Source organism: Monodelphis domestica, chromosome X (assembly GCF_027887165.1).
Source record: "Monodelphis domestica isolate mMonDom1 chromosome X, mMonDom1.pri, whole genome shotgun sequence".
NCBI classification, from domain to species: domain Eukaryota; kingdom Metazoa; phylum Chordata; class Mammalia; order Didelphimorphia; family Didelphidae; genus Monodelphis; species Monodelphis domestica.
Window position 1 is genome coordinate 64679157 of NC_077235.1, and position 24672 is coordinate 64703828.

Here is a 24672-nt window from a genome sequence, read left to right on the forward strand (position 1 = left end):
TGGATCCATAGAATTAATCTCTGTCCAATGCTGAAATAAGCACGTCAAGATGCTGCCGAATGGATGATCAACACCTTTGACAGCTTCTTCTTTTTTTATCAGTTGAAGAGAAACCTGAGTTTCAAAGGAACAGAAGAAAAACCTCTGTCGTCAATGTCAATCCCATCAACGCCCGCCTACAGAATGACAGCCCAGAAATCCGCAAGTACAAAAAGAAGTTCAGCTCTGAGGTTCTCTGTGCAGCTTTGTGGGGTGAGCTAGTCCTTTTTGAGCTTGTCCAAACTGATTCTCTCCCTTTATGAAGGATCTCAATCCTGTGGAAATTAGAGAATTAAGTCATTTCTTCCCAATTGTCTCTGTCAATCAAAGAACATTTGTTGACAGTGACCAACTTAGTCAAAAATAATTGTCTAAATAGGTGCATTGGAAGTCTGCTGACTTCAGTAATGTATGTACTCATTCAGAAACATATATATATATATATATATAAACATATATATATATATATATATTTGTTCCTTTGCTTTTATATCTCCATCATTTTTGAGTATATCCATAAAGAACAAAAAAAGAGGTTTTATAAGATTAATTGCTTACAAAAATGAACAATATGTAAATAGGTTTAACCCAGATCGAATTGCCTGCCAGCACTAGGACAGGGAAGGCAAGGGAGAAAGGGAGATAATTTTGATCATATAACTTACAAAAACTTGTGTGGAAAAAAAGAAAAAGAAAAAAGGAACACGGAGGGAAAAAGCCAATCCAACAAAAACCAGCCTGTCTGACAATACATGCAGTATTGTGCATCCCTAGGCTTCCACCTCTGCAAAGAGAGAGCTGCATTTTCTCAATTCATTTCTAGGGTCAAGCTCCATCATTACAGTTCTGTATCATTCACTTTCCTTTCTTGCTGTCATTCTTAGTTTACATTGTTGTAGTTTTTATACACATTTATACACATTTTATACACATTTATTTTATACACATTATTGTCCTGACTTTGCTTCCTTATTCCGTATCAGTTCATGTAAATTTTCCCATGCTCCTGTGTATTCTTCATATTCATCAATTCTTATGTGATATACAATTATATTCATGTACCAAAATGCATTTAGCTATTTCCCAATTGAAGGGCACTAATCATAATTTTTATAACTTCAAACCAAAAAGATATATTTCTGTATGTAAATAGTCAAAATCGACTCATTCTCCCCATCTATACATCCGAACATTCATTCATCCATCCATCTTCCTGTTTTTCTAATCATACCATGAATCCAGACCTGAAGGAATGGCAGAGAAGAATGGGAGGATAAGCTAGGGAAAACTGCGCTTGTCTCCATGGAAGCTCACAGTAGAATCATTACTTCTCCCATGCTTAGAGCCCTCACTTCATGGTCTCAAGTGACCAATTCCAAAACAGTGGAATATGAGGGGAGATAAGACAAACCATCATTTCCCTAACTTTCTCTATTCCCCTTTTCAGTAGGTTCTCCCATGTTGTCTGCTGTCTCCCCAATTTTAAACTAATATCATTAATTATCACCCAGCTTGTTGAATCTCTCTTTTCACAACTTGAGACATAGCCTTTTTCCCTGGGCCCTAATAATTGTTCCCTAACCACCAACACTGGGGTTTACACAATATTATCTCAATACTTGCCCATTAAGGTTCATCCCTACCTCCTCCTTGTCCCACTTAGAAGTGATGAAGGAATGATTATCTCCATATTAAAGATAAGAAAACTGAGTTGTAGAGATCAAGTGACTTAAATTACTTGTTCCACATCATGTACCTGTTTCTTAAGAGTATATCTGTCCTCAAAATGGAGTCTTTCTGACCTCAGATCTTGTGCCACTTTCCAGTTTTAATTTACTTAGCCAATACAGTTTCTATTACACACTCTCAAAATAATCTTGTTTTAATTACTTTAGTTGCATTTTTCATTTTGATATTTTTGTCTTGATTTTAGAGGGCAAATACAAAAATCAACAGAACTTATCCATGTGTTAGGATGGACCTAAAGAAATGTCAGTGGGAAACTGATTTCACGGGTACTTGGTATTGGGGTGTTATTGATGTTTTTCCCTAAGGAAAAAGTAGTTTAGTATTAGTTCTAGTATTATTTCTTTTTAAAATAAAGAAATAGTCTGAAAGTATTAAAGCCATTAGCTGATAGATTTTGATAAAAGAGTATCAAAATGCAGCCTAAGTTCTCTTTTTGAGCCAGTCCATCAGATGACATCCAACAAAAATGTTCAGATACATTTTCAGAAGCATGTCACTTCTGTAATCTTTCATGAATTCTATGGTCAGTTACAGAGAAGTGTTATAGAATATTATTTTCTAAACTACAATGCTCAGCTGGCATAGTGGTTAAACTCATTAGAGTCAGGAAGGCCTGAATTCAAATCCACTTTCAGACATTTACTAGTTGTGTGACCCTGGGCAAGTCAATTAGCTTCTGCCTCAGTTTCCTCTTCTGGAAAAGGAGGATAATAATAGCATCTACCTTGCAGGTTTGTTGTGAGAATCAAATGAGATAATATTGGTAAACCATGTTGCAAACTTTAAAATATTATCATTATCTTCATCATCATTATCATTATGAAAGAGCCTAGAGCAGTTTCAGACAGAGTTTCTGTATTTCCTACTTCTCACTCTCCAAGGCTTGCCAAGATTTCTTTGAGAGCTGGGAGTAAGGGGAATCAGATACAAGAAGGAATAAGAGTCACCAGGATCTATTTTTCAAATTATATTATGGATGTTTGAAGAAATAAGGATCTTTGTTAATCAAAGTTTTATGAATTTGGGGCAGCTAAGTATCACAGTGGATAGAGAGCCAGACCTAGAGACAAGAGGACCTGGGTTCAAATGTGAACTCAGATGCTTCCTAGCTGGGTGATTCGGGGCAAGTCACTTAATCTCCATTGCTTAGCTCTTACCATTCTTCTCTTAGAATCAATATCAACTGACAGAAGGCAGTATTCTTTTTAATTTTTTTCTTTCTTTTTTTTTATTTGAGCATTTCCAAACATTATTCACTGGAGACAAAAATCATTTTCTTTTCCTCCCCCTCCCCACATCTCCCATAGCTGATGCACGATTCCACTGGGTATCACATGTGTTCTTGATTCAAACCCATTTCCATGTTGTTGGTATTTGCATTAGAGTGTTCATTTAGAGTCTCTCCTCAGACATGTCCCCTCCACCCCTGTAGTCCAGCAGTTGCTTTTCCTCGGTGTTTTTACTCCCACAGTTTGTCCTCTGCTTGTGGATAGTGTTTTTTCTCCTAGATCCCTGCAGATTGTTCAGAGACATTGCATTGCCACTAATGGAGAAGTCCATTACATTCGATTGTACCACAGTGTATTAGTCTCTGTGTACAATGTTCTCCTGGTTCTGCTCCTCTCACTCTGCATCACTTCCTGGAGGTCGTTCCAGTCTCCATGGAATTCCTCCACTTTATTATTCCTTTTTGCACAATAATATTCCATCACCAACATATACCACAATTTGTTCAGCCATTCTCCAATTGAAGGGCATCCTCTCATTTTCCAATTTTTGGCCACCACAAAGAGTGCAGCTATGAATATTCTTGTACAAGTCTTTTTCCTTATTATCTCTTTGGGGTACAAAACCAGCAGTGCTATGGCTGGATCAAAGGGCAGACAGTCTTTTATCGCCCTTTGGGCATAGTTCCAAATTGCAGAAGGCAGTATTTTTAAAAGGTTTTATGAACCTATAAAAATTTGCCAGAGGTTGGGAAACACTGAATGAAATTTTAAGCATCACCCTTCAAGGATATCAGTAAATAGGAAGAGAAAAGAAAAGTCCATGTCAAGACAAATTGATAAGGCAATGTAAGCTAACTAAGAATCTTGTTTTCTATGTCCAGGTGTCAATCTGCTGGTAGGAACTGAGAGCGGGCTGTGGCTATTGGATAGAAGTGGCCAGGGAAGAGTTTACTCTCTGATAAGTAGACGCCGATTTCAGCAAATCGATGTCCTAGAAGGACTTAATGTGTTGATCACCATTTCAGGTTGGTGCACAATCCAAAAGGGACCCAGTTTTTGCCTTCCTTTGGAATCTCAGCACTTTTTTCAGCACCTCACACATAGAAGGTTCCTAATAAATGCTTGTTTGTTGATTAATTGCTACACTAGGAGAGCGATTTCTCTCATAAATTAGGTTTGTGAATTGTGTTAAAATCTTTTAGGTAGTGAAACAAAAGTAAAATAACATTGATAGAAAAACACCATTTAAGTTTATCCTATATCAGCTACCATGTTTACCTGTGTGTCTGAATTCCTATTTAAATTGCTCTACAGTTTTGTTTTTTGGATTCAGAACCTGGGATTTTAGGATCTTAAACTGGGAACTAGAAGGTCCTTCAGATGCCATCTCACAAGCTTAATTTTACAAAGAGGGAAATGATGTTAAGAGGTCTTTTTTAAAGATCAAAGCATTAGAAGTAAGATTTCAACCCTGGCCTATTAATTACAAAACCAGGACCAAGCAGACTGCTTGTCCTCTTTTCCTCTTCTATGTAGACATCAAGACAAGGTAAACAATGCCAAGAAACCAGACAGATTCAATTCTCATTGTTCTCTTTTTTTATCTTGGTATTATATATGTATATGTGTGTTCTTGAAATCTTCTCTCTCCCATGGCAGAAGATGATCTAGTTCCTTAGGGGCCAAAGCTTCTGCTATCTCAAATCTTCTAGTACCTAGGACAGCTGGCACAGAAACAAAGAACTCTGGGGTTGGGTGGATACTGGGAAAGGACCATGATGTAACGGAGAGCACTCTTAATTTGGAGTCAGGAAGATCTGAGTTCAGACCATGCCTCAGATACTAGCTGGTCCTAGATTTTCACCTCCCTAGACCTCAGTTTCCTCTTCTGTAAAATGAGAGTTTTAATCATTGTCTCTAAGGACCCTTTTGGTTCCAGATTCATGACTCTATAATCCCTGAGAAATGGGGTATAGTGGGAAGAAGGTGGATGTCAAGCTACCCTGAGGAAGGGAATGCAAGCTTTTGAGAAGAAAGATCCAGAACTATTGTCTTTGAATGTGTGTGGTCATGGTGATGATAATTACTTGGTACAGGGTACCCTGGTAGACCATTAACATTGACACTGGAGATTTGACAAAATGAGAAGAAAACAATACACCAAATAGGCTTGGTTCTATAAAAAGTCTTCTAATTTTAATCATTTGTGAGAAGTGCTTACTGATTTAATTACCATACAGTCCAATAATGATTAAATGTATCATTAAATGCATGTCAGGTTAACTTTGTGATCATTTTTATTTGATCTGAACAGATGCTCATTCTTCATAATTTGTTGCTCATATAGAAAGGTTGTGAGCTCACAATGTAAAACAAACCCAAACAAAAAAAATAGAGGGGCCATTGCCTTTTGTTTTCCACTACTTCTAACATATTGGAAAACATCTGGAAGTTTTGGAGATTTTATTCTGTATGGATGCATGGAATAGATGGATGTGATACCCAAGTTAAATAAGGAGATAGTAACCAAGCTTCTCACTATATTGGATGAATTCTAGTTGTCTAACCCAATGAACTAGATTTTTGGGTACTTAAAGAAACAACATTCTTGAGCATCCCATTGTCAGGGATATGTGAAAAACCACTTTCAAAAGAAAGCTTGTACAGACCAGAGGGTGGAGGACAAGACTGGAGAGGGGAAATATGGCCCTATTTTCAAAAAAGAGAAAAGATTGGAGTCTGCAAACTACAGGCCAATGAGTTTGATTTCAGGTCCCAGAAAAATTCTAGAAAGTTATTTAAAAAGATGACTGGTGGACTTCTGGGTAAGCATGGTGGCAGTCTAGATGTGGGACTCTTCCTCTCCTCAGACCCACCGATACAGACTACCTTAAAAGACCCCAAAAAACATTTTCATAAGAACAAAGGGCCTCTACAGTAAGGCACAGCATTGAAGGTACGTGGGATTTGGGCATTTCCACACTATAAGGGGGTGAAAAAGCTCTTACCCAAATATGAGCTGACCTACCCTCTTCCACCCCACCTATGGAGCCAGAGTCAGAGCCAGCACATTCCAGAATCAGCGAGTGCGCGAGGGGCACCTCTAGGCCTTGGGAGCTGACTAAGACCACCAAGGACCTACCCCTGAGAGCAGTTACACCCAAAACCCCAGTGGGTGGGGGAGCACAGACTTTGGACACCCCCAGGAAGGTAGCGCATCTGCGGAGATTCGAGAGCTTGCCTCAGGCAAAATCCTTGCTCCTTAACTCCATACACAGAGAACCTGCCCAGCTCACTCAGATTTCTGACTAAAAAGGGAAGGTAAATCTTCCACAGTGATGGCAGTAATGCACAGAGGAGCCCCAAACTCCTTCCAAAAAAAGCAAAAAAAAAAAAAGAGGCAGTGACCCTTGAAAATTTTTATGGAGGAAAAACTCAGGGTACAGAAGATATACAGGAGGAAATTTAAACAAAAACAAAACCTTCTAAAAATTGGAAATTGTCCACAAGCTCTGGAAGAATTTAAATTGGAGCTTATCAAAAAGATGGAAACCTTCTGGCAAGATAAGTGGGAAATGGTTCAAAAAGAAAATAAAAAAATTATAGCAGAAAACCAATAAATTATAGCTGAAAATCAAAAGTTTAAAGCAGAAAACTAGGCCTTAAGGACCAGAATTGAGCATCTGGAAACCAATGATCTTGCAAAACAGCAAGAATTAATAAAGCAAAGTCAAAATACTGACAAAATAGAAGAAAACATAAAATATCTCACTGACAAGGTGATAGGTCAGGAAAAAAGGAAGGAGACAATATGAGAATCATTGTTCTACCTGAAAGGCCAGAAATAAACAGAAATCTTGACATCATACTACAAGAAATCATCCAAAAAAACTGTCCTGATGTTCTTGAACAAGGGGGTAAAATAGACATTAAAAGAGTTCATAGAACACCCTCTATACTAAATCCCCAAAAGACAAATCCCAGGAATGGAATTGCCAAATTCCAGAGCTTTCAAGCTAACTAGAAAATTCTACAAGAAGCCAAAAAGAGACAATTAAGATACAAAGGAGCACCAATCAGAATCACGTGAGGCATGGCAGCTTCCACACTAAAGGACCACAAGACCTAGAACATGATATTCAGAAAGGCGAGAGAACTGGGTTTTCAACCAAGAATCACCTGTCCATCAAAACTGACTATATACTTCCAGGGGAATAATAGGCATTCAACAAAATAGAAGATTTCCAAGTATTTGTAAAGAAAAGACCAGAACTAAGTGGAAAGTTTGATATCCAAACACAAAGATCAAGAGGAACATGAAAAGGTAAATAAGAAAGAGAGAGAAAAGGAGAAAAATGGTTTTTTATTCAAACGTTCTTCTTTAAGGGCTACAATTAGATCAAATTATATATATTCATATATGGGGAAAATGTTATTTGTAACTCTCAAAAATTGTATTCATTATAATAGTAATTAGAAGAATCACTCATAGGAAAAGACTGGGGTATTTAGGGCTATAAGATGATATGCAAAAAAAGGGTGGGGGGGAATCGAATAGGGTACCAAGAGACAATTGAAGAAATAAAATAAATAGAAAAATCTGTTTCACACAAAGACACACATGGGAAAGGGAGGTGAAGAATTCTCTTATAAGAAGGAGAGGAAGAGAGTGCTAATAGATAATACTTAAATCTTACTCTCAGTGAAATCAACTCTGAGAGGGAAGAGCATCTAGATCCATTTGGATCTTGAATTCTATCTTATCCTACAGGGTAAGGGAGAAGGTAAAACTAAGGGGGGTAGGGGAGAGGGAGTACAAAAATGGAGGGAAGGAGAGGGGGTAGGGAACTCAACAGATCCTAAAAAAACAAGAAGGGAACAAAAAGGGAGGGACCAGAAAGGGAAGCATATCAAGGGAGGGGATTAGGGGGATTGATTAAAAGTAAACCACTGGTTTAAAAGGATATAGCAAAAGAAGAAAGGTCAGAACTCGGAGAGGATATCAAAATGCTGGGGAATACAAAAGTGACAATCATAACTTTGAACATGAATGGGATGAACTCACCCATAAAATGTAGATAAATAGGAGAGTGAATTAGAATCCAAAACCCTACCATATGTTATCTACAAGAAACACACATGAGGCGGGTAGATACTCACAAGGTCAGAATTAAAGGTTGGAGCAAGACCTATTGGGCCTCAACTGATAGAAAAAAGGCAGGAGTTGCAATCATGATATCTGACAAAGTCAAAATAAAAATAGACCTTATTAAAAAGGATAGCAAAAGCAAATACATCCTGATAAAAGGGAGTATAGACAATGATGAAATATCACTAATCAACATGTATGCACCAAATGGTATAGCATCCAGATTTCTAATGGAAAAAACTAGCAGAACTGAAGGAGGAAATAGATAATAAAACTATACTGGTGGGAGACCAGAACCTACCACTATCAAATTAGATAAATCAAACCAAAAAATAAATGAGAAAGAGGTAAAAGAGGTGAATGAAATCTTAGAAAAATTAAGAGTTAATAGCTATATGGAGGAAAATAAATAGGGACAAAAAGGAATACACCTTCCTTTCAGCAGTACATGGTACATTCACAAAGATCGACCATATACTAGGTCATAAAAACATGGCATACAAATGCCAAAAAGCAGAAATAATGAATGCAACCTTTTCAGATCTTAAGGCAATAAAAATAATGATCAGTAAGGGTACATGGAGAGTCAAATCAAAAATAAATTGGAAATTAAATAATATGATTCTCCAAAATCAGTTAGTTAGAGAACAAATCATAGAAACAATAATTTCATTCAAGAAAATGACAATGATGAGACATCCATTCAAACTCTAAGGGTTGCAGCCAAAGCAGTACTCAGGGGAAAATTTATATCCTTGAGTTCATATATTAACAAATTAAGGAGGGCAGAGGTCAATGAATTGGACATGTAAATCAAAAAAACTTGAAAGCAAACAAATTAAAAAATCCCCAGAAGAAAACCAAATTAGAGATCCTAAAAATTAAGGGAGAAATTAATAAAATCAAAAGTAAAAGAACTATTGAAATAATAAATAAGACTAGAAGCTGGTATTTTGAAAAGACAAACAAAATAAACAAAGTACTATTCAATCTAATTTTAAAAAGGAAAGAAGAAAACCAAATTAACAGAATCATAGATAAAAGAGCTCACCTCCAATGAAGAGGAAATTAAGGCAATCATTAAAAACTATTTTGCCCAATTATATGGCAATAAACATGCCAATCTAGGTGATATGGGTGAATATTTACAAAAATATAACTTGCCTAGACTAACAGAAGAAGGAATAGAATTCTTAAATAATCCCATATCAGAAAAAGAAATTGAACAGGCCATCAAAGAACTCCCTAAGAAAAAATCCCCAGGGCCTGATGGATTCACATGCGAATTCTATCAAACATTCAAAGAACAGCCAATCCCAATACTATACAAACTATTTGACAGAACAAACAAAGAGGGAGTCATAACAAATTCCTTTTATGACACAAATATGGTACTGATCCCAAAGCCAAGCAGGTCAAAAATGGAGAAAGAAAACTACAGACCAATCTCCTTAATGAACATAGATGCAAAAATCTTAAATAGGATACTAGCAAAAAGACCCCAGCAAGTCATCACATGGGTTATTCACTATGATCAGGTGGGATTTATGACAGGAATGCAAGGATGGTTCAATATCAGGAAAACCATCCACATAATTGACCATATCAATAAGCAAACCAACAAAAATCACATGATTATCTCAATAGACTCAGGAAAAGCCTTTGACAAAATAAAACACTCATTCATATTAAAAACACTAGAAAGTATAGGAATAGAAGGGCCTTTCCTAAAAATAATCAACAGTATCTATCTGAAGCCATCAGCCAAAATCAACTGCAATGGGGATAAACTAGATGCATTTCCAATAAGATCAGGAGTGAAACAAGGATGCCCATTATCACCTCTATTATTTAACATTGTACTAGAAACACTAGAAGTAGCAATTAGAAAAGAAAAAGAAATTGAAGGTATTAAAATTGGCAATGAAGAGACAAAGCTATCACTCTTTGCAGATGAGTAATATGCAGATTTAAGAATTAAGAATCCTAGAGATTCCACTAAACAGGTAATGGAAATAATCAACACCTTTAGCAAAGTTGCAGGACACAAAATAAACCCACATAAGTCATCCTCATTTCTATTTATCTCCAACACATCTCTGCAGCAGGAATTAGAAACAGAAATTCCATTCAAAATCACCCTAGACAATCTAAAATACTTAGGAATCTATCTGCTGAGACAAACACATGAACTATATGAACACAACTACAAGACACTTTCCACACAACTAAAACTAGATCTGAGCAATTGGAAAAACATTAACTGCTCATGGGTAGGACAAGCTAACATAATAAAAATTACCATCCTACCCATTCTTATCTATTTATTTAGTGCTATAGCATTGAACTTCCAAAAAACTTTTTTACTGAATTAGAAAAAAAAATCATAATAAAGTTCATTTGGAATAACAAAAGATTAAGGATATCCAGGGAAATAATGAAAAAATATACAATGGAAGGTTGCCTTGCAGTTCCAGATATCAAACTATATTATAAAGCAGTGGTCATCAAAACAATTTGGTACTGGCTAAGAGACAGAAAGGAGGATCAGTGGAATAGACTTGGGGTAAGTGACCTTAGCAAGACAGTCAATGAAAAGCCCAACGATCCCAGGTTTTGGGACCAAAATCCACTATTTGATAAAAACTGCTGGGAAGATTGGAAGACAGTGTGGGAGAGATTAGGCTTGAATCAACACCTTACACCCTACACCAAGATAAACTCAGAATGGGTGAATGACCTGAACATAAAGAAGGAAACTATAAGTAAATTAGGTGAACACAGAATAGTATACATGTCAGACCTTTGGGAAGGGAAAAAAAATTAAAACCAAACAAGACTTAGAAAGAGTCACGAAATATAAAATCAATAATTTTGACTATATCAAATTAAAAAGGTTTTGTACAAACAAAACAAATACATCCAAAATTAGAAGGGAAGCAACAAATTGGGAAGCAATCTTCATTACAAAAACCTCTGACAAAGGTCTAATTACTCACATTTATAAAGAGCTAAATCAACTATACAAAAAAACAAGCTGTTCTCCAATTGATAAATGGGCAAGGGACATGAATAGGCAATTTTCAGTCAAAGAAATCAAAAGTATTAATAAGCACATGAAAAAGTGCTGTAAATCTCTTATAATCAGAGAAATGTATATCAAAACAACTCTGAGGTATCACTTCACACCTAGCAGATTGGGTAACATGACAGCTATGGAAAGTAATGAATGCTGGAGGGGATGTGGCAAAGTTGGGATATTAATGCATTGCTGGTGGAGTTGTGAAGTGATCCAACCATTCTGAAAGGCAATTTGAAACTATGCCCAAAGGGTGCTAAAAGACTGTCTGCCCTTAGATCCAGCCAACGCACTGCTGGGTTTGTACCTCAAAGAAATAATAAGGAAAAAGACATGTACAAGAATATTCATAGCTGTGCTCTTTGTGGTGGCAAAAAATTGAAAAATGCGAGGATGCCCTCCAATTGGGGAATGGCTGAAGAAATTGTGGTATATGTTGGTGATGGAATACTATTGTGCTAAAAGGAATAATAACGTGAAGGAATTCCATGGGAACTGGAACAACCTCCAGGAAGTGATGCAGAGTGAGAGGAGCAGAACCAGGAGAACATTATACACAGAGACTGAGACACTGTGGAACAATCTAATCTAATGGACTTCTCCATTAGTGGTAATGCAGTGATCTTGAACAACCTGGAGGAATATATGAGAAAGAACACTATCCACATTCAGAGGAGAAACTGTGGGAATAAAAGCACTAAGGAAAGAACAACTGCTTGATGACATGGGTTAAGGGGATATGGCTGGGGATGTAGACTCTGAATGAACATCCTAGTGCAAATACCAACAATATAGAAATGGATTCTGATCAAAGACACATGTAATACCCAGTGGAATTGTGTGTTGGCTACAGGAGGGGAGGGAGGAATAGAAAATGATTTTTGTAACCAGGGAATAATATTCAAAATTGACCAAATTAAAAAAAAATTAAAAATAAAAAGTTGGCTGGTAGACAGCTAGGAACCAGTGATGACAAAAAATGATCACAGTGATTATAAAGACTTCAGCAAGAACAGAACAAGCCAGATTAACCTCATTTCCTTTTTTTGGTTAAGTTATTAGTCTCTTATATTCTCTTATATTAATATAAGAGAAATTTGCAGATACAGCTCACCTGGAATTTAGCAAAGGATTTGTTCAATCCCTTCATGCTATTGATGTGATAAATATGGAATTATATGAGCTGGAGAGGTGGCCTCAAGGAAGAGTTGAATATGAAATTCAAAGGCCTCAAATGGAGTGCCTCAGGGATTTATGCTTGTCATTGTACTGCTCTATATTATTTGGAATTACTTAGCATATGCTTATCAAATTGGCAGATAACTGAAAGCTGGAATCATCAATACATCTAAAAGTCAGAATATGAAAAGATCTTGACATACAAGAATATTGGATGCGGGCAGCTAGGTGGCACAGTAGATAACATGCCAGGCCTGGAGTCAGGAGGACCTGGGTTCAAATTTGACCTCAAACACTTCCTAGCTGTGTGATCCTGGGCAAGTCACTTAACCCTTCTGTTGCCTATCCCTTGCCCTTCTGTCTTAGAGTTGTTACCAAGAAAGAAAGTAAAATATAAGTATCTTGTCATATCTTATCTTAGGTTCAGAAAAATCAACTTTCTAGGTAGGTATGGGAGAGGCATGGCTAAAGAGCAATTCATCTGTGCAAGGGCTAGGAATTGTAGTGACCCCAACAGTCAACATAAGTCATTTGTATGACAGAAGTCAAGAAAGGTAGTGTCATTTTGATCTACTTTGAGAGAGGGACAGTGTCTAGGATGAGGGAACTGCTGGTTGTATTGGATTTTGCAGGGGAAATTTGGGATCTTGTTTTCAGTTCAAGGTGCTATATTTTTAGGAAGGACATTGAGAATGTAAATGACCCCAACCCTTTTTATGCCCTTAGCTTTCTTCACTAGTCTTAGATGGTTAACATTGCTGTCCCTCTTTTTTTTACACCTTACCAGAGGAGGGTAGTCAGATAGGGAAAACCCTCAAGATCATGCCATATGAATACTGAAGTAAATGAGCATATTTAGGCTATAGAAGAGAATACTGAGGGATGCTAGGCTAACGTCAAATACTTGAAGGCCCATCATGTAGAAGAGGGCTTAGACTTGTTTTCCTTGGCCCCAAAGGGCAGAACCAGGAGCAATGGGGAAAAGTTACAAAGGGGCCCAGTGAGGCTGGATGTCAGGAAGAACTTCCTCACCATGAGAACAATCCAAGAGTGGAATCAAAAGCTATCCTGTATTTCAAAAGCCTACAGTTTAGTTTGGCCACATTAGAAGAGGCTGAGGGTGGGTGTATACATCAGAAACCTGACACTCCATCCAGACTGCTCTGGAAATATGTTCAAGATTGATCCCAGAAGTGAGAACTTCAAGGTTGGCTACAGAAATATTCCTAACATCTGCCTCTAATGGGAGGGAAAAGGAGAGAGACATCCAAGAAAAAACAAACCGAAGGTCACTATACTACCACAGTTTCCATGAGAGCTCAAAAAATTGCCTAAAGACCTCCACTACCTCCCAAGATAGCCCACCTCTCTTCTGGTCAGCTTACCCTCCAGGCATAAGAGCAGTATGTTTTTAAAGTTCTTGCCTATAGCAACTGCAAGAATCTGAAAATAGAGGAGTGAGTGTGTGTGTGTGTGTGTGTGTGTGTGTGTGTGTGTGTGTGTGAGGTGGGGGTGGGAATTAATAGATAATAAGTAAAAATGGACTTCTGTGAAAGTCCTCTGTTACTTCACTGTTTCTTGGAAGTGGTCCTAAATTCTCAAAGTTCTGTAGCAGCAGAACTTGATCTGGAAAGGCTTCAAGTAGAATATTTGTATGTGTCAGGGTCCAGGCTAAAATTTGTCTGATGCTTTAAGGTTTGCAAATGAAGCAGCCCTGGGAGGTAGGTGCTCTTATGATCAACTGAGGCGTAGAGGTTAAATTATTTACCCAGGGTCACAGTGAAACTCAAATATCGGTTTTCCTGACTTCAGCTCTTCAACCACTATATGAATGTCCCTTAGTTTCTCCAAGTTCAGAAAGGTTGGCTACAGGACTATGCATGTTTTGGTCAGAGCCACTTTCTATGACCAGCTCTGAGAGGAATTGCAGTGTAGAGTGTCAGTGTTAGAGGCAATCCGCACAGGGGACATCAGAGATTCTTGAGATCCGGAAGTTTTTCCCTTTGGATTTCATGGAACTTAGATGCTCATTTGACTTTAAATCAGCTCATCAGTCATTTAGCATCTAAGTGCCTACTCTGCCAAGTACTGTGTTGAATACTGGGAATATTTTGTTGAAAATAACCAAAATATTAACTTTAATCCCTTTCCAATCCTTTTCAAGGACTAGGGATAGAGACTGGAGCTGTGACTTCATTGGTAAAGGGAACTTCCATGATGATGAGGAAACTCCTTTTATCAGTGTAGTTTGGCACCTTCTCTATAATTTATAATCATGGAGAATTATGTAGACTATTGAGAGATTAAGTGACTTGCCTTAGGCCAGACCTCAAATGTCAACAGTGTTGGGAACTTCTTCCATTATAGATCTTCTCTCTGTACTTTCTGCGGTGTGAGGATTGCTTGGGCACACTGAGAAGTTAAGAGGTGGCTCCCTGCTTTCAATCTGTCTCTCACCTCTCCAGTCCATCCTACAAACTTCACCCAGAGAAACAGTGGCAGGGCTTGGGCTTGTGATATCATTAGTAGAGGTAATTCTCTCTACCAGTGCAGGGGGATATCTGCTCTGACATTTCTAGTCTTGGAGAGTTTCCTGAAGCGTGAAGAAGCTAATGGGATGACAGCCAGTATGTGTCAGAAGCAGGTCCTGAACCTCTGTCTTTCCCATTTTTAAAGCTAGCTTTCTATTCATTACACTAGGCCACTCTGGATGCAAGGCAGGGAAAAAAGGAACAATCTCTTTCCTCTAGGAGTTTACATTCAATTGGATAAGATATGGTGCCTGCCTTCTTGGACTTAGAGTCTAAAAGGAAGGTGATCAACAGAGAAATATCATTATTATGTTGTCATATGATAAATGCATCAGAGATGTTGGAATCAAAGGGTCAGGGGCATTACAGAGAGAATACTTTGGATTACTGGTAGTGTAGTTTAGGGAGGGTTTCTTAAAGAAAATGGCATTTGATTTGTTTTAAAGGATATCTGGGAATTCTAAATGTGAAAAGGGAAGAGGAAGAGTATCCCAAGCCTAGGCTTGGAGTCAGAAGAGAACAATTTTACTAATCACAGTGAACAGACAGAAAAGGAGATAAAGACATGCTATTTTACCTTTGTGGGTTTTTTTTTTTCATATTCACTAGGAAAGAAGAATAAGCTGCGAGTGTACTATTTGTCCTGGCTAAGAAACAAGATTTTGCGCAATGACCCTGAGGTGGGAAAGAAGCAAGGTTGGATTTCTGTGGGAGACTTGGAAGGCTGTGTGCATTACAAAATTGGTAAGGTTCTTCTCACTTGGTCTCTTCCTTCTTGACTTTTTTCTTAACTCTTGGTATTATCACGAATCATCAGTGCAACGAGCAGCGAGGAAGGAAAGAATTATAACTTGATATATAAGGTCAGAGGAGACTCAGAATCTTTCAGGAATTTTATGTTATATCACTAACTCCATCAATTCCATTCTGGTTAACTCAAATAGTAACTAACTCCACTTCACTCTTGGTACCTCCTCCTTCTCCTGCCCTTCTTCCCTCCCTTTCAGTCCTTTAATAGTTTAGTCAATCCAGTCTGTCTGGCCTCCCTCCTAGAGCCAAATCACCATTGAGCCAAAACTACTGAAAATGCTCTCAGGGAGACCTAGTTCTACTTACTGTGTGACATGAAGAAAGTCATGTGACCTTTTGAGCCTCAGTTTCCTCAGGTGGAAAATGGGAATAATAAGGATTCTACTCTTCCCTTCTAAAATCATTGGGAAGCTCTACTGAGTTAAGAAGAAAGGAGCTACATAAATGTTGGCTTCCTATTCTCTGCCTCTTTGTATCAGCAAAAAAGAAAAAGTTTGTATGTGAATAATGCCTTATAGTTTACCAAATGCTTCTCAATAGTCTTGGCCTATTGCAATATTATGCCCTTTTTATAGATGATGGAACTGAGAGGTACTAACCCAGGGTCACACTACTCATAACTATCTAAGCATTCAACTGAACTCAAACATTTATTAATAATCTGCTATATCCAACACAGTGTACATGATACAAAGGTTGCAAAGACAAAATTGAAATAGCCCCTGTCCTCAGACAGCTTACACTCAACTGGGAAGAGACAATATGCATGCAAATAAGGAAATACAAGGTAATTTGAGGCAGGGGAGAGTACCTGTAACTTGAGGGAATCAAGGAAGGCTTCACCTGTTTGACCTGTTTGAAGGAGGAAAATACTCATATACATTGTTATTGCTAGAGTATGTTTGAGAATCTCTATTTTAGAGCATAGAAATAATATAGAATATAGAATGACTGAACTAGGAAGACATTTGCCAATTTGATAGAGTTGTTTTAATTTACATTTCTCTTACTGATACTGAATGGAAGCATTTTTCAAATGGTTGTTGATAGTTTATATTTCTTCTTTTGAAAACCGCCTATTCCTATCTTTCAACCAATGATCTATGGAAGTTGTTCTTATATCTTTATATTAATTTGCTATATGTCTTATGAATCAGCAATATTTTTAGGAGTTCTTTCCACTGTACTATTCTGCCATCAGGCTTAAAGTCTTAGAATCATCTGATGCTTCCCTCTTCCTCATGCCCCATATCTAATCTGATAAGTCATCAAATCCTTTCATTTTTTCCCTTGTAAATCTCTCTTGGAGTTTCTCTCTTTCTCTCAAATGCCACTGCTATTATCTTATTCCATAAACTCAGACATGGGTTACTGCAACTTCTGGTGACTTGGTCTCTGCTGTACAAAAATGCCAGGCAGGCACATATGGAACTCAAGAAGCAAGCAATGTAGAAAGGGGGCATTGATGTACCTTAATAGGTAGGTGAAAGGGGAATAATAATTGATATACCTAAATAGGTAGCTATTTTCTCAAGTTCTCTTGGAAGTGTTCCAAAAATGGGAAACTGACTGTCTCGATAGGTATTCTTATATCCAGTGAGCAGAATAGACCCAGCTTGGCCTAAGGTTTGAGGCAGTATTAGTGCTAAGGGCACTGATCCCATCTTCACTGACTCATACATCTGCATTTACATTGAACTACAAAAGGTACACCAACTGTGAAGGGGAGAAATGAAGTAATTTACAAGATAATTCAGGCACATATCTCTCTTCTCCTTGGGAGTGTAGTTGCAAGCAGCCCTTTAGAGGATTATGAACCCAGAAGGTAAAGAGACCAACCCAGAAGTTAGAGTAGCTGAGCTATCTCCTAATAGTCATAGGCTCTATCATTTCAATTTCCAACTATTTATTGAGTACCTATTATGTGCAAGGCAAAGACAAAAGTGAAATAACCCTGCCCTCAAGGAGCTTATGTTTTAGTGGGAGTCCTCGCCAAACTATGCACAAGTATTAAATACAAGATGTTTCCAAAGTCATACAGATCTATTTTACACTTATAAGTATAAAACCATCTGTGAACTTGTTCTTTAAGGGAGGGTGTTTGATCCTTGGGGCAGAAAAGCTGTTACCACTAACTTGAGGAGGCCAGCCCTCTCCTACTCAGACCTCAAACTTCTGGGCACTGGTTCCTAAACTGTCCCTCATACCACAGAGCTGAGTGGTTGCCAAGAGAGCCAGATGAGACCTCTGTGTGGTAGGGCCAAACAGAACAGCCATGGGGAGCTCAGTCACCTAGGTGGCTCTCCTGTGTGTAGCTACTATCTGTGTTCCCTGTGATTATGTGTATCCCTTAGGGGAGTTTTATAGTCCCCTGTGAGCTATCAGAGATCTTAATGGCACCAAGGGCTGGGAGGGCAATGACTATGTATTCCAACGTCACTAGCTTCATCATTGACAACCCCATCAGAGCTTTCTCCTCTTTTCCTGGAGGTCACTTGTCAGAAGTTGAAGGGTCGTGATACCAACTGTCTTGCAGATCTGAGCCAAAGGACAAGAAGAGTGGCTCCCATGTATCTAGCTTTCTATCTATAGCTTTTTCATATATATTCCACAGACAGAACACACACATGGCTTGCTTACTTGTCAGTTGCAATCAAGTCTGGTTTGACTTTCTTACAAAGCACTGTCTTCTCAACCCCGTGAGGAAGGGGCCATTTAGACATTACTACTTCCTATTACAGATGAGGAAACAAGCCCTGAGAAGCAAATGGAACTTGCCTGGGATCAAAAACCAAGTAAATGTCAGAGCCACGGTCCCCAGTCCTCATGACTCTGGGTCTAGTGTTCTCTCCATACCACCTTATAAGCAGATGGATGACCAATTTAGCAAGTTCATCTCTGGCGGGCTGTGAACAACAAGGACAGGGAGACAGATAACAGACACTTCTGATTAAGGCAAAAGCCAAGCTCTAAACTTCACAGGATCACAGTTAAACCCACTTTTTCGCTTGTCCCTCCATACAGATATATAAATACCACCCAAGTAGCCCCCGAATTGCTGGGGAACTGTAGAAGATTGATTTTACAATTAATAATGGGCAAGGAGGCCCTTTTTGAGATGTCAAAGGAGCCAGAAAAAGCTGATGTCTGCAGATTCCTGAGGCCCCCAAACTAGGCCATCCTCCATGGCTTGGCAGAAGCTCAGCCCTTCCTTAACCACTTTTCCCTTTGCTAGGAACGTTATTTCCTTTTTCCTCACTTATTTTAAAGAAAGTCTTGTGCTTTTTTCATTAAAATCTCCCAACTCTCTTTTCTCCCTCCAAAAGGGGAAAAAATAACAATCCTAATTACAAATGGGGCAGGGAAAGGTTCCTTGACAGCATCAGCCAAAAAGATGGAGTATTTGAATTGGAGAGGCCGAGCCCCCTGTACTCCAACTTTGTCCTTTTTTCCTGTAAAGAGAGGCTTGTCTAGAAAAAAACTTCATTAAAGGATGGTTCACCTGAGTGGATGACATGCCCAATCCCTGTATTTCAGCAGAGGCCTAGACTTGACAACTTTCCTCCACAGACAGAACACACACGTGGCTGCTTGCTTACTTGTCAGTTGCAATCAAGTGTGGCTTGACTTGCTTTCACTATGGCTGCTAATTTGGGCTGACAGTTCTGGTTGGCATTGAGCTCTAAGTCCTGACAGCCGCAGTACCAAGCTTGTCCTCAGAGCCCTCTCTTCCTCCTTGTTCATGCTGCCGCTTTCACAGCTGCGTTTCCCAAATGACACCAGAGAGATTGTGAATGAAACGCAGACAGCAAAGCGTGTGGTGACAGACATGCTTTGGATACGAATCTCGGTCTCATTGTTCTCCCCTCAGCATATCCCAATTGAGATGTAACTCCCCTCTCTGAATTGGAGAACGTCCACAGGGCAGTCCTGTGTGTGACAGGAGAAACAGGCTACCCTCTGTCTTGGTTCTCCCCCGCTAGGCTCCAAAGCCAAGCTCTCTGAGCCTGATTTATTGCAAACCAAGTGCTGAAAACTTTGCTGTCAAACTGACAGAGTGATTTCTTGGCACACAGGTAGACATGAGGACCTGTTAGAACTTCAGACTTTGCTGGGTTGCTCTTCGCTCCAGAAACAGGACTGAAATACTTCAACAGGCATCTCTATTGGCCAATAATAGGATCAGAGTCCTACTCTTAAAGGAAAACTTGATCATTTTCTTCTGGCTGCCTCTCTTTCGCCCTCCTTCCCACCCCTCACCCCTACCCCAACCATTTTTTAACTCACGATGCCAGCAGGGCAATGGCAGACCAGTTGTTTGGCTTAGGCCTTGCCTAAGAAAACTAAGTAGATGGTCTTGGACAGTATCCCTTTCCCCTTCATGAATTTCCCACTTAGTCTAATCCAGCTTCCTAATCATGATTATTAAAAGGCAGATGAACTCTTTTTTTGTATTATTCAGGCTCTTTTCTCCTTCCTAACATACAAAACTTTTTGCAGGGCACCACATAGATTTTACTAATGGATCAGTGTGTTAGAGCAGATAAGGCTCTGGACTTCAGAGTTAGGAAGACCCAAGTTCAAATTCTACTTCAGATGTTTATGAGCTCTGTGACTCTGGGCAAGTTACTTGTTGGCCCAAATTAGTTCCACCCCCCCACCCCCACCCCTGGGTCTCAGTTTCCTCACCTATACAATGAGGGAGTTAAACCAGATGACCTCTTATTTCCTCCATCTTTGCCCAACCTTTCTCAATCTACTTTGCTGGATCATCATCAAACTTCTGCTTCTCTCTGTGGGTTTGATGTGTCCTAGGCCTTCTCTTTTCACACTCTACTGTCTCTTGGTGAGCTCTAACCACGGGTTCAATCTCCATATAGATGCCTACAAAATTTATTTATCTAACCCTGAATTCTAGTTTTCCATTTCCAACTGCCCGTGGATTATGGCCTCCTGAATGTACCAGAGGCATCTTAAACTTAACATGTGCAAATTAGATCATATTCTCCATCCCTACCCCTATCCTGCTTCTACTCTATATTCCTGTTTGTGCTAAGGTTAGCACCATCTTTCCAGAAACTCAGGATCACAACTTCAGAACCATGTGAGATTCTTTTTCTCCCCTGCTCACTGGTTGCCAAAAATGTTGTCAATTCTGCCTCCATAACTTGTATATCTGCTCCCTTTCCTTCCTTACAGCTTTCACAGTAGTTCCAGCCTTCATGCACTCTCACTCAGGTGATTGCAATGGTCTCTAACTTGATCACCTTGGTTTCAGCCTCTCTCCCTTCTCCAATTCATCCTCCACACAACTGCCAAAATAATCCTGCATAAGCACAAGTAGGACCATGTCATTCCTCCAATCAAAACATTTTAGTCATTCCCTATTTTCTCTAGGATAGAATGCAAACTCCTCAGTTTAGAATATAAAGTCCTTCACAATCATTACCTTTAACATACACTGCATTTCACAAAGTGGTTTCCTAGCTACTCTCCAAACTAGGCATTCTATGTCCGTGCCTTTGTAGAGGATATGCCCTATTCCTGGAACACACTTACTCCTTCGCAGTTCAGATAGGTGCTGCACTCCTACATGAAGTTGTTCCTTATTTGCCTGTTTTTGGTACTCTGTTCTCAAAAGGGCTTGTATTTATTAACTAATCCCTTCACATTTTCATTTCCCAGTAAAATACCAACTTCTTGAGGAAAAAGACTTTTTATTGTCTTAGTAAACCACCCTGCCCCATGCTGAGCACATAGTGCTTTGCACAATAGGTTCTTAATGCTTTTTTGTTTAATTGGATTGAGAACTAGAAATACACAACATTTCCAGGCATGGCTTGACCCAAATGCTGCTGATTTTGCATGTCATAGATCCTGAGAGTTCTTTGCTAGCATCCTTTCATTCAAACCGGATTCTAGCCAAACAGCTTCACTTGCCAACAGCTGGTTCTTGACTTTGGGCATTCTTAACTCTTTGTAATTGGCATCTTTTTTATCTGTTGTAGTTAAATATGAGAGGATCAAATTTCTTGTTGTCGCTCTGAGGAATTCAGTTGAGGTCTATGCGTGGGCACCAAAACCGTATCACAAGTTTATGGCTTTTAAGGTGAGTGAGCCATGATCTCATTCTTCATCCCTTTCACGACATGTCATCAGCAATTCCATTTGGACAATAGGAACAAGGAGATGCAAGCTTCTTCCAGCTTGAATAAATGGATCTATTGTAGAACAACTCCATCCATCCGTTCAAGATGTCACTGTGACATTTCTAATATTCTATAGGGATTGGGACTGGACCTATAATTTCATTAGTATAGGGAACTCCCAGATGAAGAAACTCCATTTACCAGTGGTTATGGATAATTTCTCTGCAATTTTATAATCTTGGAGAGTTGCCTAGAGCACTTCAAGGTTAAATGACTTGCCCATACATAATTAGTATGTATGTCAGAAGTGGGATTTGAACCCAGATCTTCCTTGCTTCAAGACCAGCTCTCTATCCTCTGGTTTCAAGTGGAGGGAGTATCCTGGAGAACATAAAGCATAGATACAAAGATAGAAAGAGAAAAGCCATGCTAAAAGTAAAAAATCAAAATTGATGATGATTTGATCAGCATAGGGACAAGCAGCAGTTTGGCTGACCTTTTTTCAAATGTCCAACAGTTGAGCTGGGTCTATGCAGGCATGTTCCATAAGTCATCCATCAGATATTCTTGTATTTTAGACCACTTTTTTGTACCAACATCTCATTTTAATTGCTATAGCATCAAAACCCAATGGTGATGGCCTAAAAAGTGTCAAAGTGTACATAATAAATAATTTCTTTCCCAAATAACATCAGACCCACTTCTAACCAGCTAGATCTGCCTCACCCCTGGCCCAAATTTATATTCAGGTACTCTTACCCAAACAAAGGACAGAAGTAAGATTTCTGCCTTGGTCGCTACACCTTGTTCCCTATAATAGCTGCAAGAACTTGTGTCATGGTCCATCTCATTCCCAAGACTTGACTGGTGGATGAGTCAGAGAGCTCAGAGAGAGATTATATCCTGGTAACATTGGTTTATCACTAGGCTTCCATGACAAGTCATCTTTTGTTTGGATTGAAGACACCTTTTTATCTTTTCTAACCATATTGTTTTATCATTACAGTCATTCCACTCCCTTTATCAGAAGCCTCTGGCAGTTGACCTCACAGTGGAAAATGGACAGAGACTGAAAGTGATCTATGGCTCCGTAGCAGGATTCCATGCCATTGATGTTGATTCTGGGACAGTTTATGACCTATACCTACCAACTCATGTAAGACTTCTAATCCCCATAAATGATTATTTAGTCATACTTGCTTTCTTTGTTGGCTAGTACTTCAAAAGCTCTTGAAAATTTCTGTCAAGCTTTTCTTATGCTAACTACCAGCATTAAGGAAATGCCCAAGCAAATCAGATATTGGTCCTGGATAAAGAAAATAAAGACAACTCCTTAATCTTTCTGAGCTCCAATTCATTAACTCTTTCCTTAAAATGCAGAGAGATTATTCTCAGTTAAAATGTCTTGAAATGTGGAAATTATATTCTCCATCTGATTTTCACAACCAAGTATGGTTGATTTTGTATGAACATATGGAATATGGAGATTTTGTGTGAAATTGCTATTCTGTCTTAGATTTTGGATTAGAAGAAAGGAATAATGGGCCTGAGATACATCTTAAATTGGAGGAAAGATGATTTTAGAGGGTTCATAGAAAGGGGATGTAGGATCCCATATTCCAACCAAGAAGGGATGAGAAATTTTCCACAAAAGACCTGGGGGTCATGTCCCGTGAGGATAGGAACTGAGGATGAGAAAGTAAGACTAGGAAACATGTGCTAGTTACCTACAAATATCTGAAGGTCTGTCACAGTCAAGAAGAACTTATCTTGTTCTGCTTGGCAACTGTTAAGGTTAAATTTAGGGGTTGAGACTGAATATAATAATTATTGGTCGCCAAGGATTTTATTTATAAAATCCTAAATGAAACACCCAAATCAGAATGGAGTTTATGGTGATTTAATTACAACAGGAGGAAGAAATTAAGAGAGAGAGAGAGAGGGAGGGAGAGAAGGAAAGGCGTTAGCTCAACTGCTCTGGCTCAGGCTGAGCTGGAGGCAGGAGTTCAAGGGTTTGGCCTGGGAGCCAAAGGGAAAAGGGAGTCAGTCCTTATCATTCACCCACGTGACCGATTGAAGGAAAGCTGTCTGAGGGGCTCCTCCAATCTCGAGTTCCAGGATTGAACTGGTGCTCAGCCCTCTCCACAGGAAGTGACGAGAACTCCAGAGGCTATTCTCTACCTCACTTCCTGTGTCTCGCATGTGCCAATGGTGGCTCAAGCTTGGCTTAGGACAGCCCAGGGGTGCAGTTAGTTGTTTCTGATTTGTCATTAGCTAGCACATGCCCGTGTAGTGTGGGTGTGCACATTCCTGGGTGCTAGACCAAGCAAGATGGAGAAAATCTAAAAACCACAATCCCCCTTGATGATGATTGGGGAGACTAGTCTCTCCAATTGATCACTAAACAAAAGTGTCCTGCACCCCAAAAATTTCTAACTACAGGTGTATACAAAATTTTATCTTCTAAAAGGAAAACTATAATAGTTAGAGATAAGGGGGAAATAGAAGAGAGAGAGACAGTAAAACCAATGTTTTGCTGGGCGCATTGACAAAAGCCAATTAGGAGGCAGTCCCCTTTGGCATAAGAGTGTACATTCAAAATAAATGTTCAATCAACCTTCAGTTCAATCAACTACACCCCAAGATTCATTCTGGATCTTCCTGTAGTGTAAGGGTTTAGGTATCTTTCTGCAAACAGTTCATTCTCTGGATTTAGGAATTAGCAAGCTTCTTCTCTGAAGATCTTTCTCAAACAAAA

At 38.9% G+C, this 24672-nt stretch overlaps 1 protein-coding gene across 3 annotated transcripts in view; it reads left to right on the top strand.

The window, feature by feature from the left end:
• NRK (Nik related kinase) overlaps window positions 1-24672 on the top strand; it is a 257667-nt gene that overhangs the window by 213894 nt on the left and 19101 nt on the right. For all 3 annotated transcript variants that reach the window (XM_056809266.1, XM_056809265.1, XM_056809267.1), the window contains 5 exons: window positions 103-252; window positions 3899-4042; window positions 15565-15699; window positions 21774-21874; window positions 22921-23070. In XM_056809266.1, the coding sequence (XP_056665244.1) occupies window positions 103-252; window positions 3899-4042; window positions 15565-15699; window positions 21774-21874; window positions 22921-23070 (680 nt within the window). The remainder of the gene's footprint in view (window positions 1-102; window positions 253-3898; window positions 4043-15564; window positions 15700-21773; window positions 21875-22920; window positions 23071-24672) is intronic.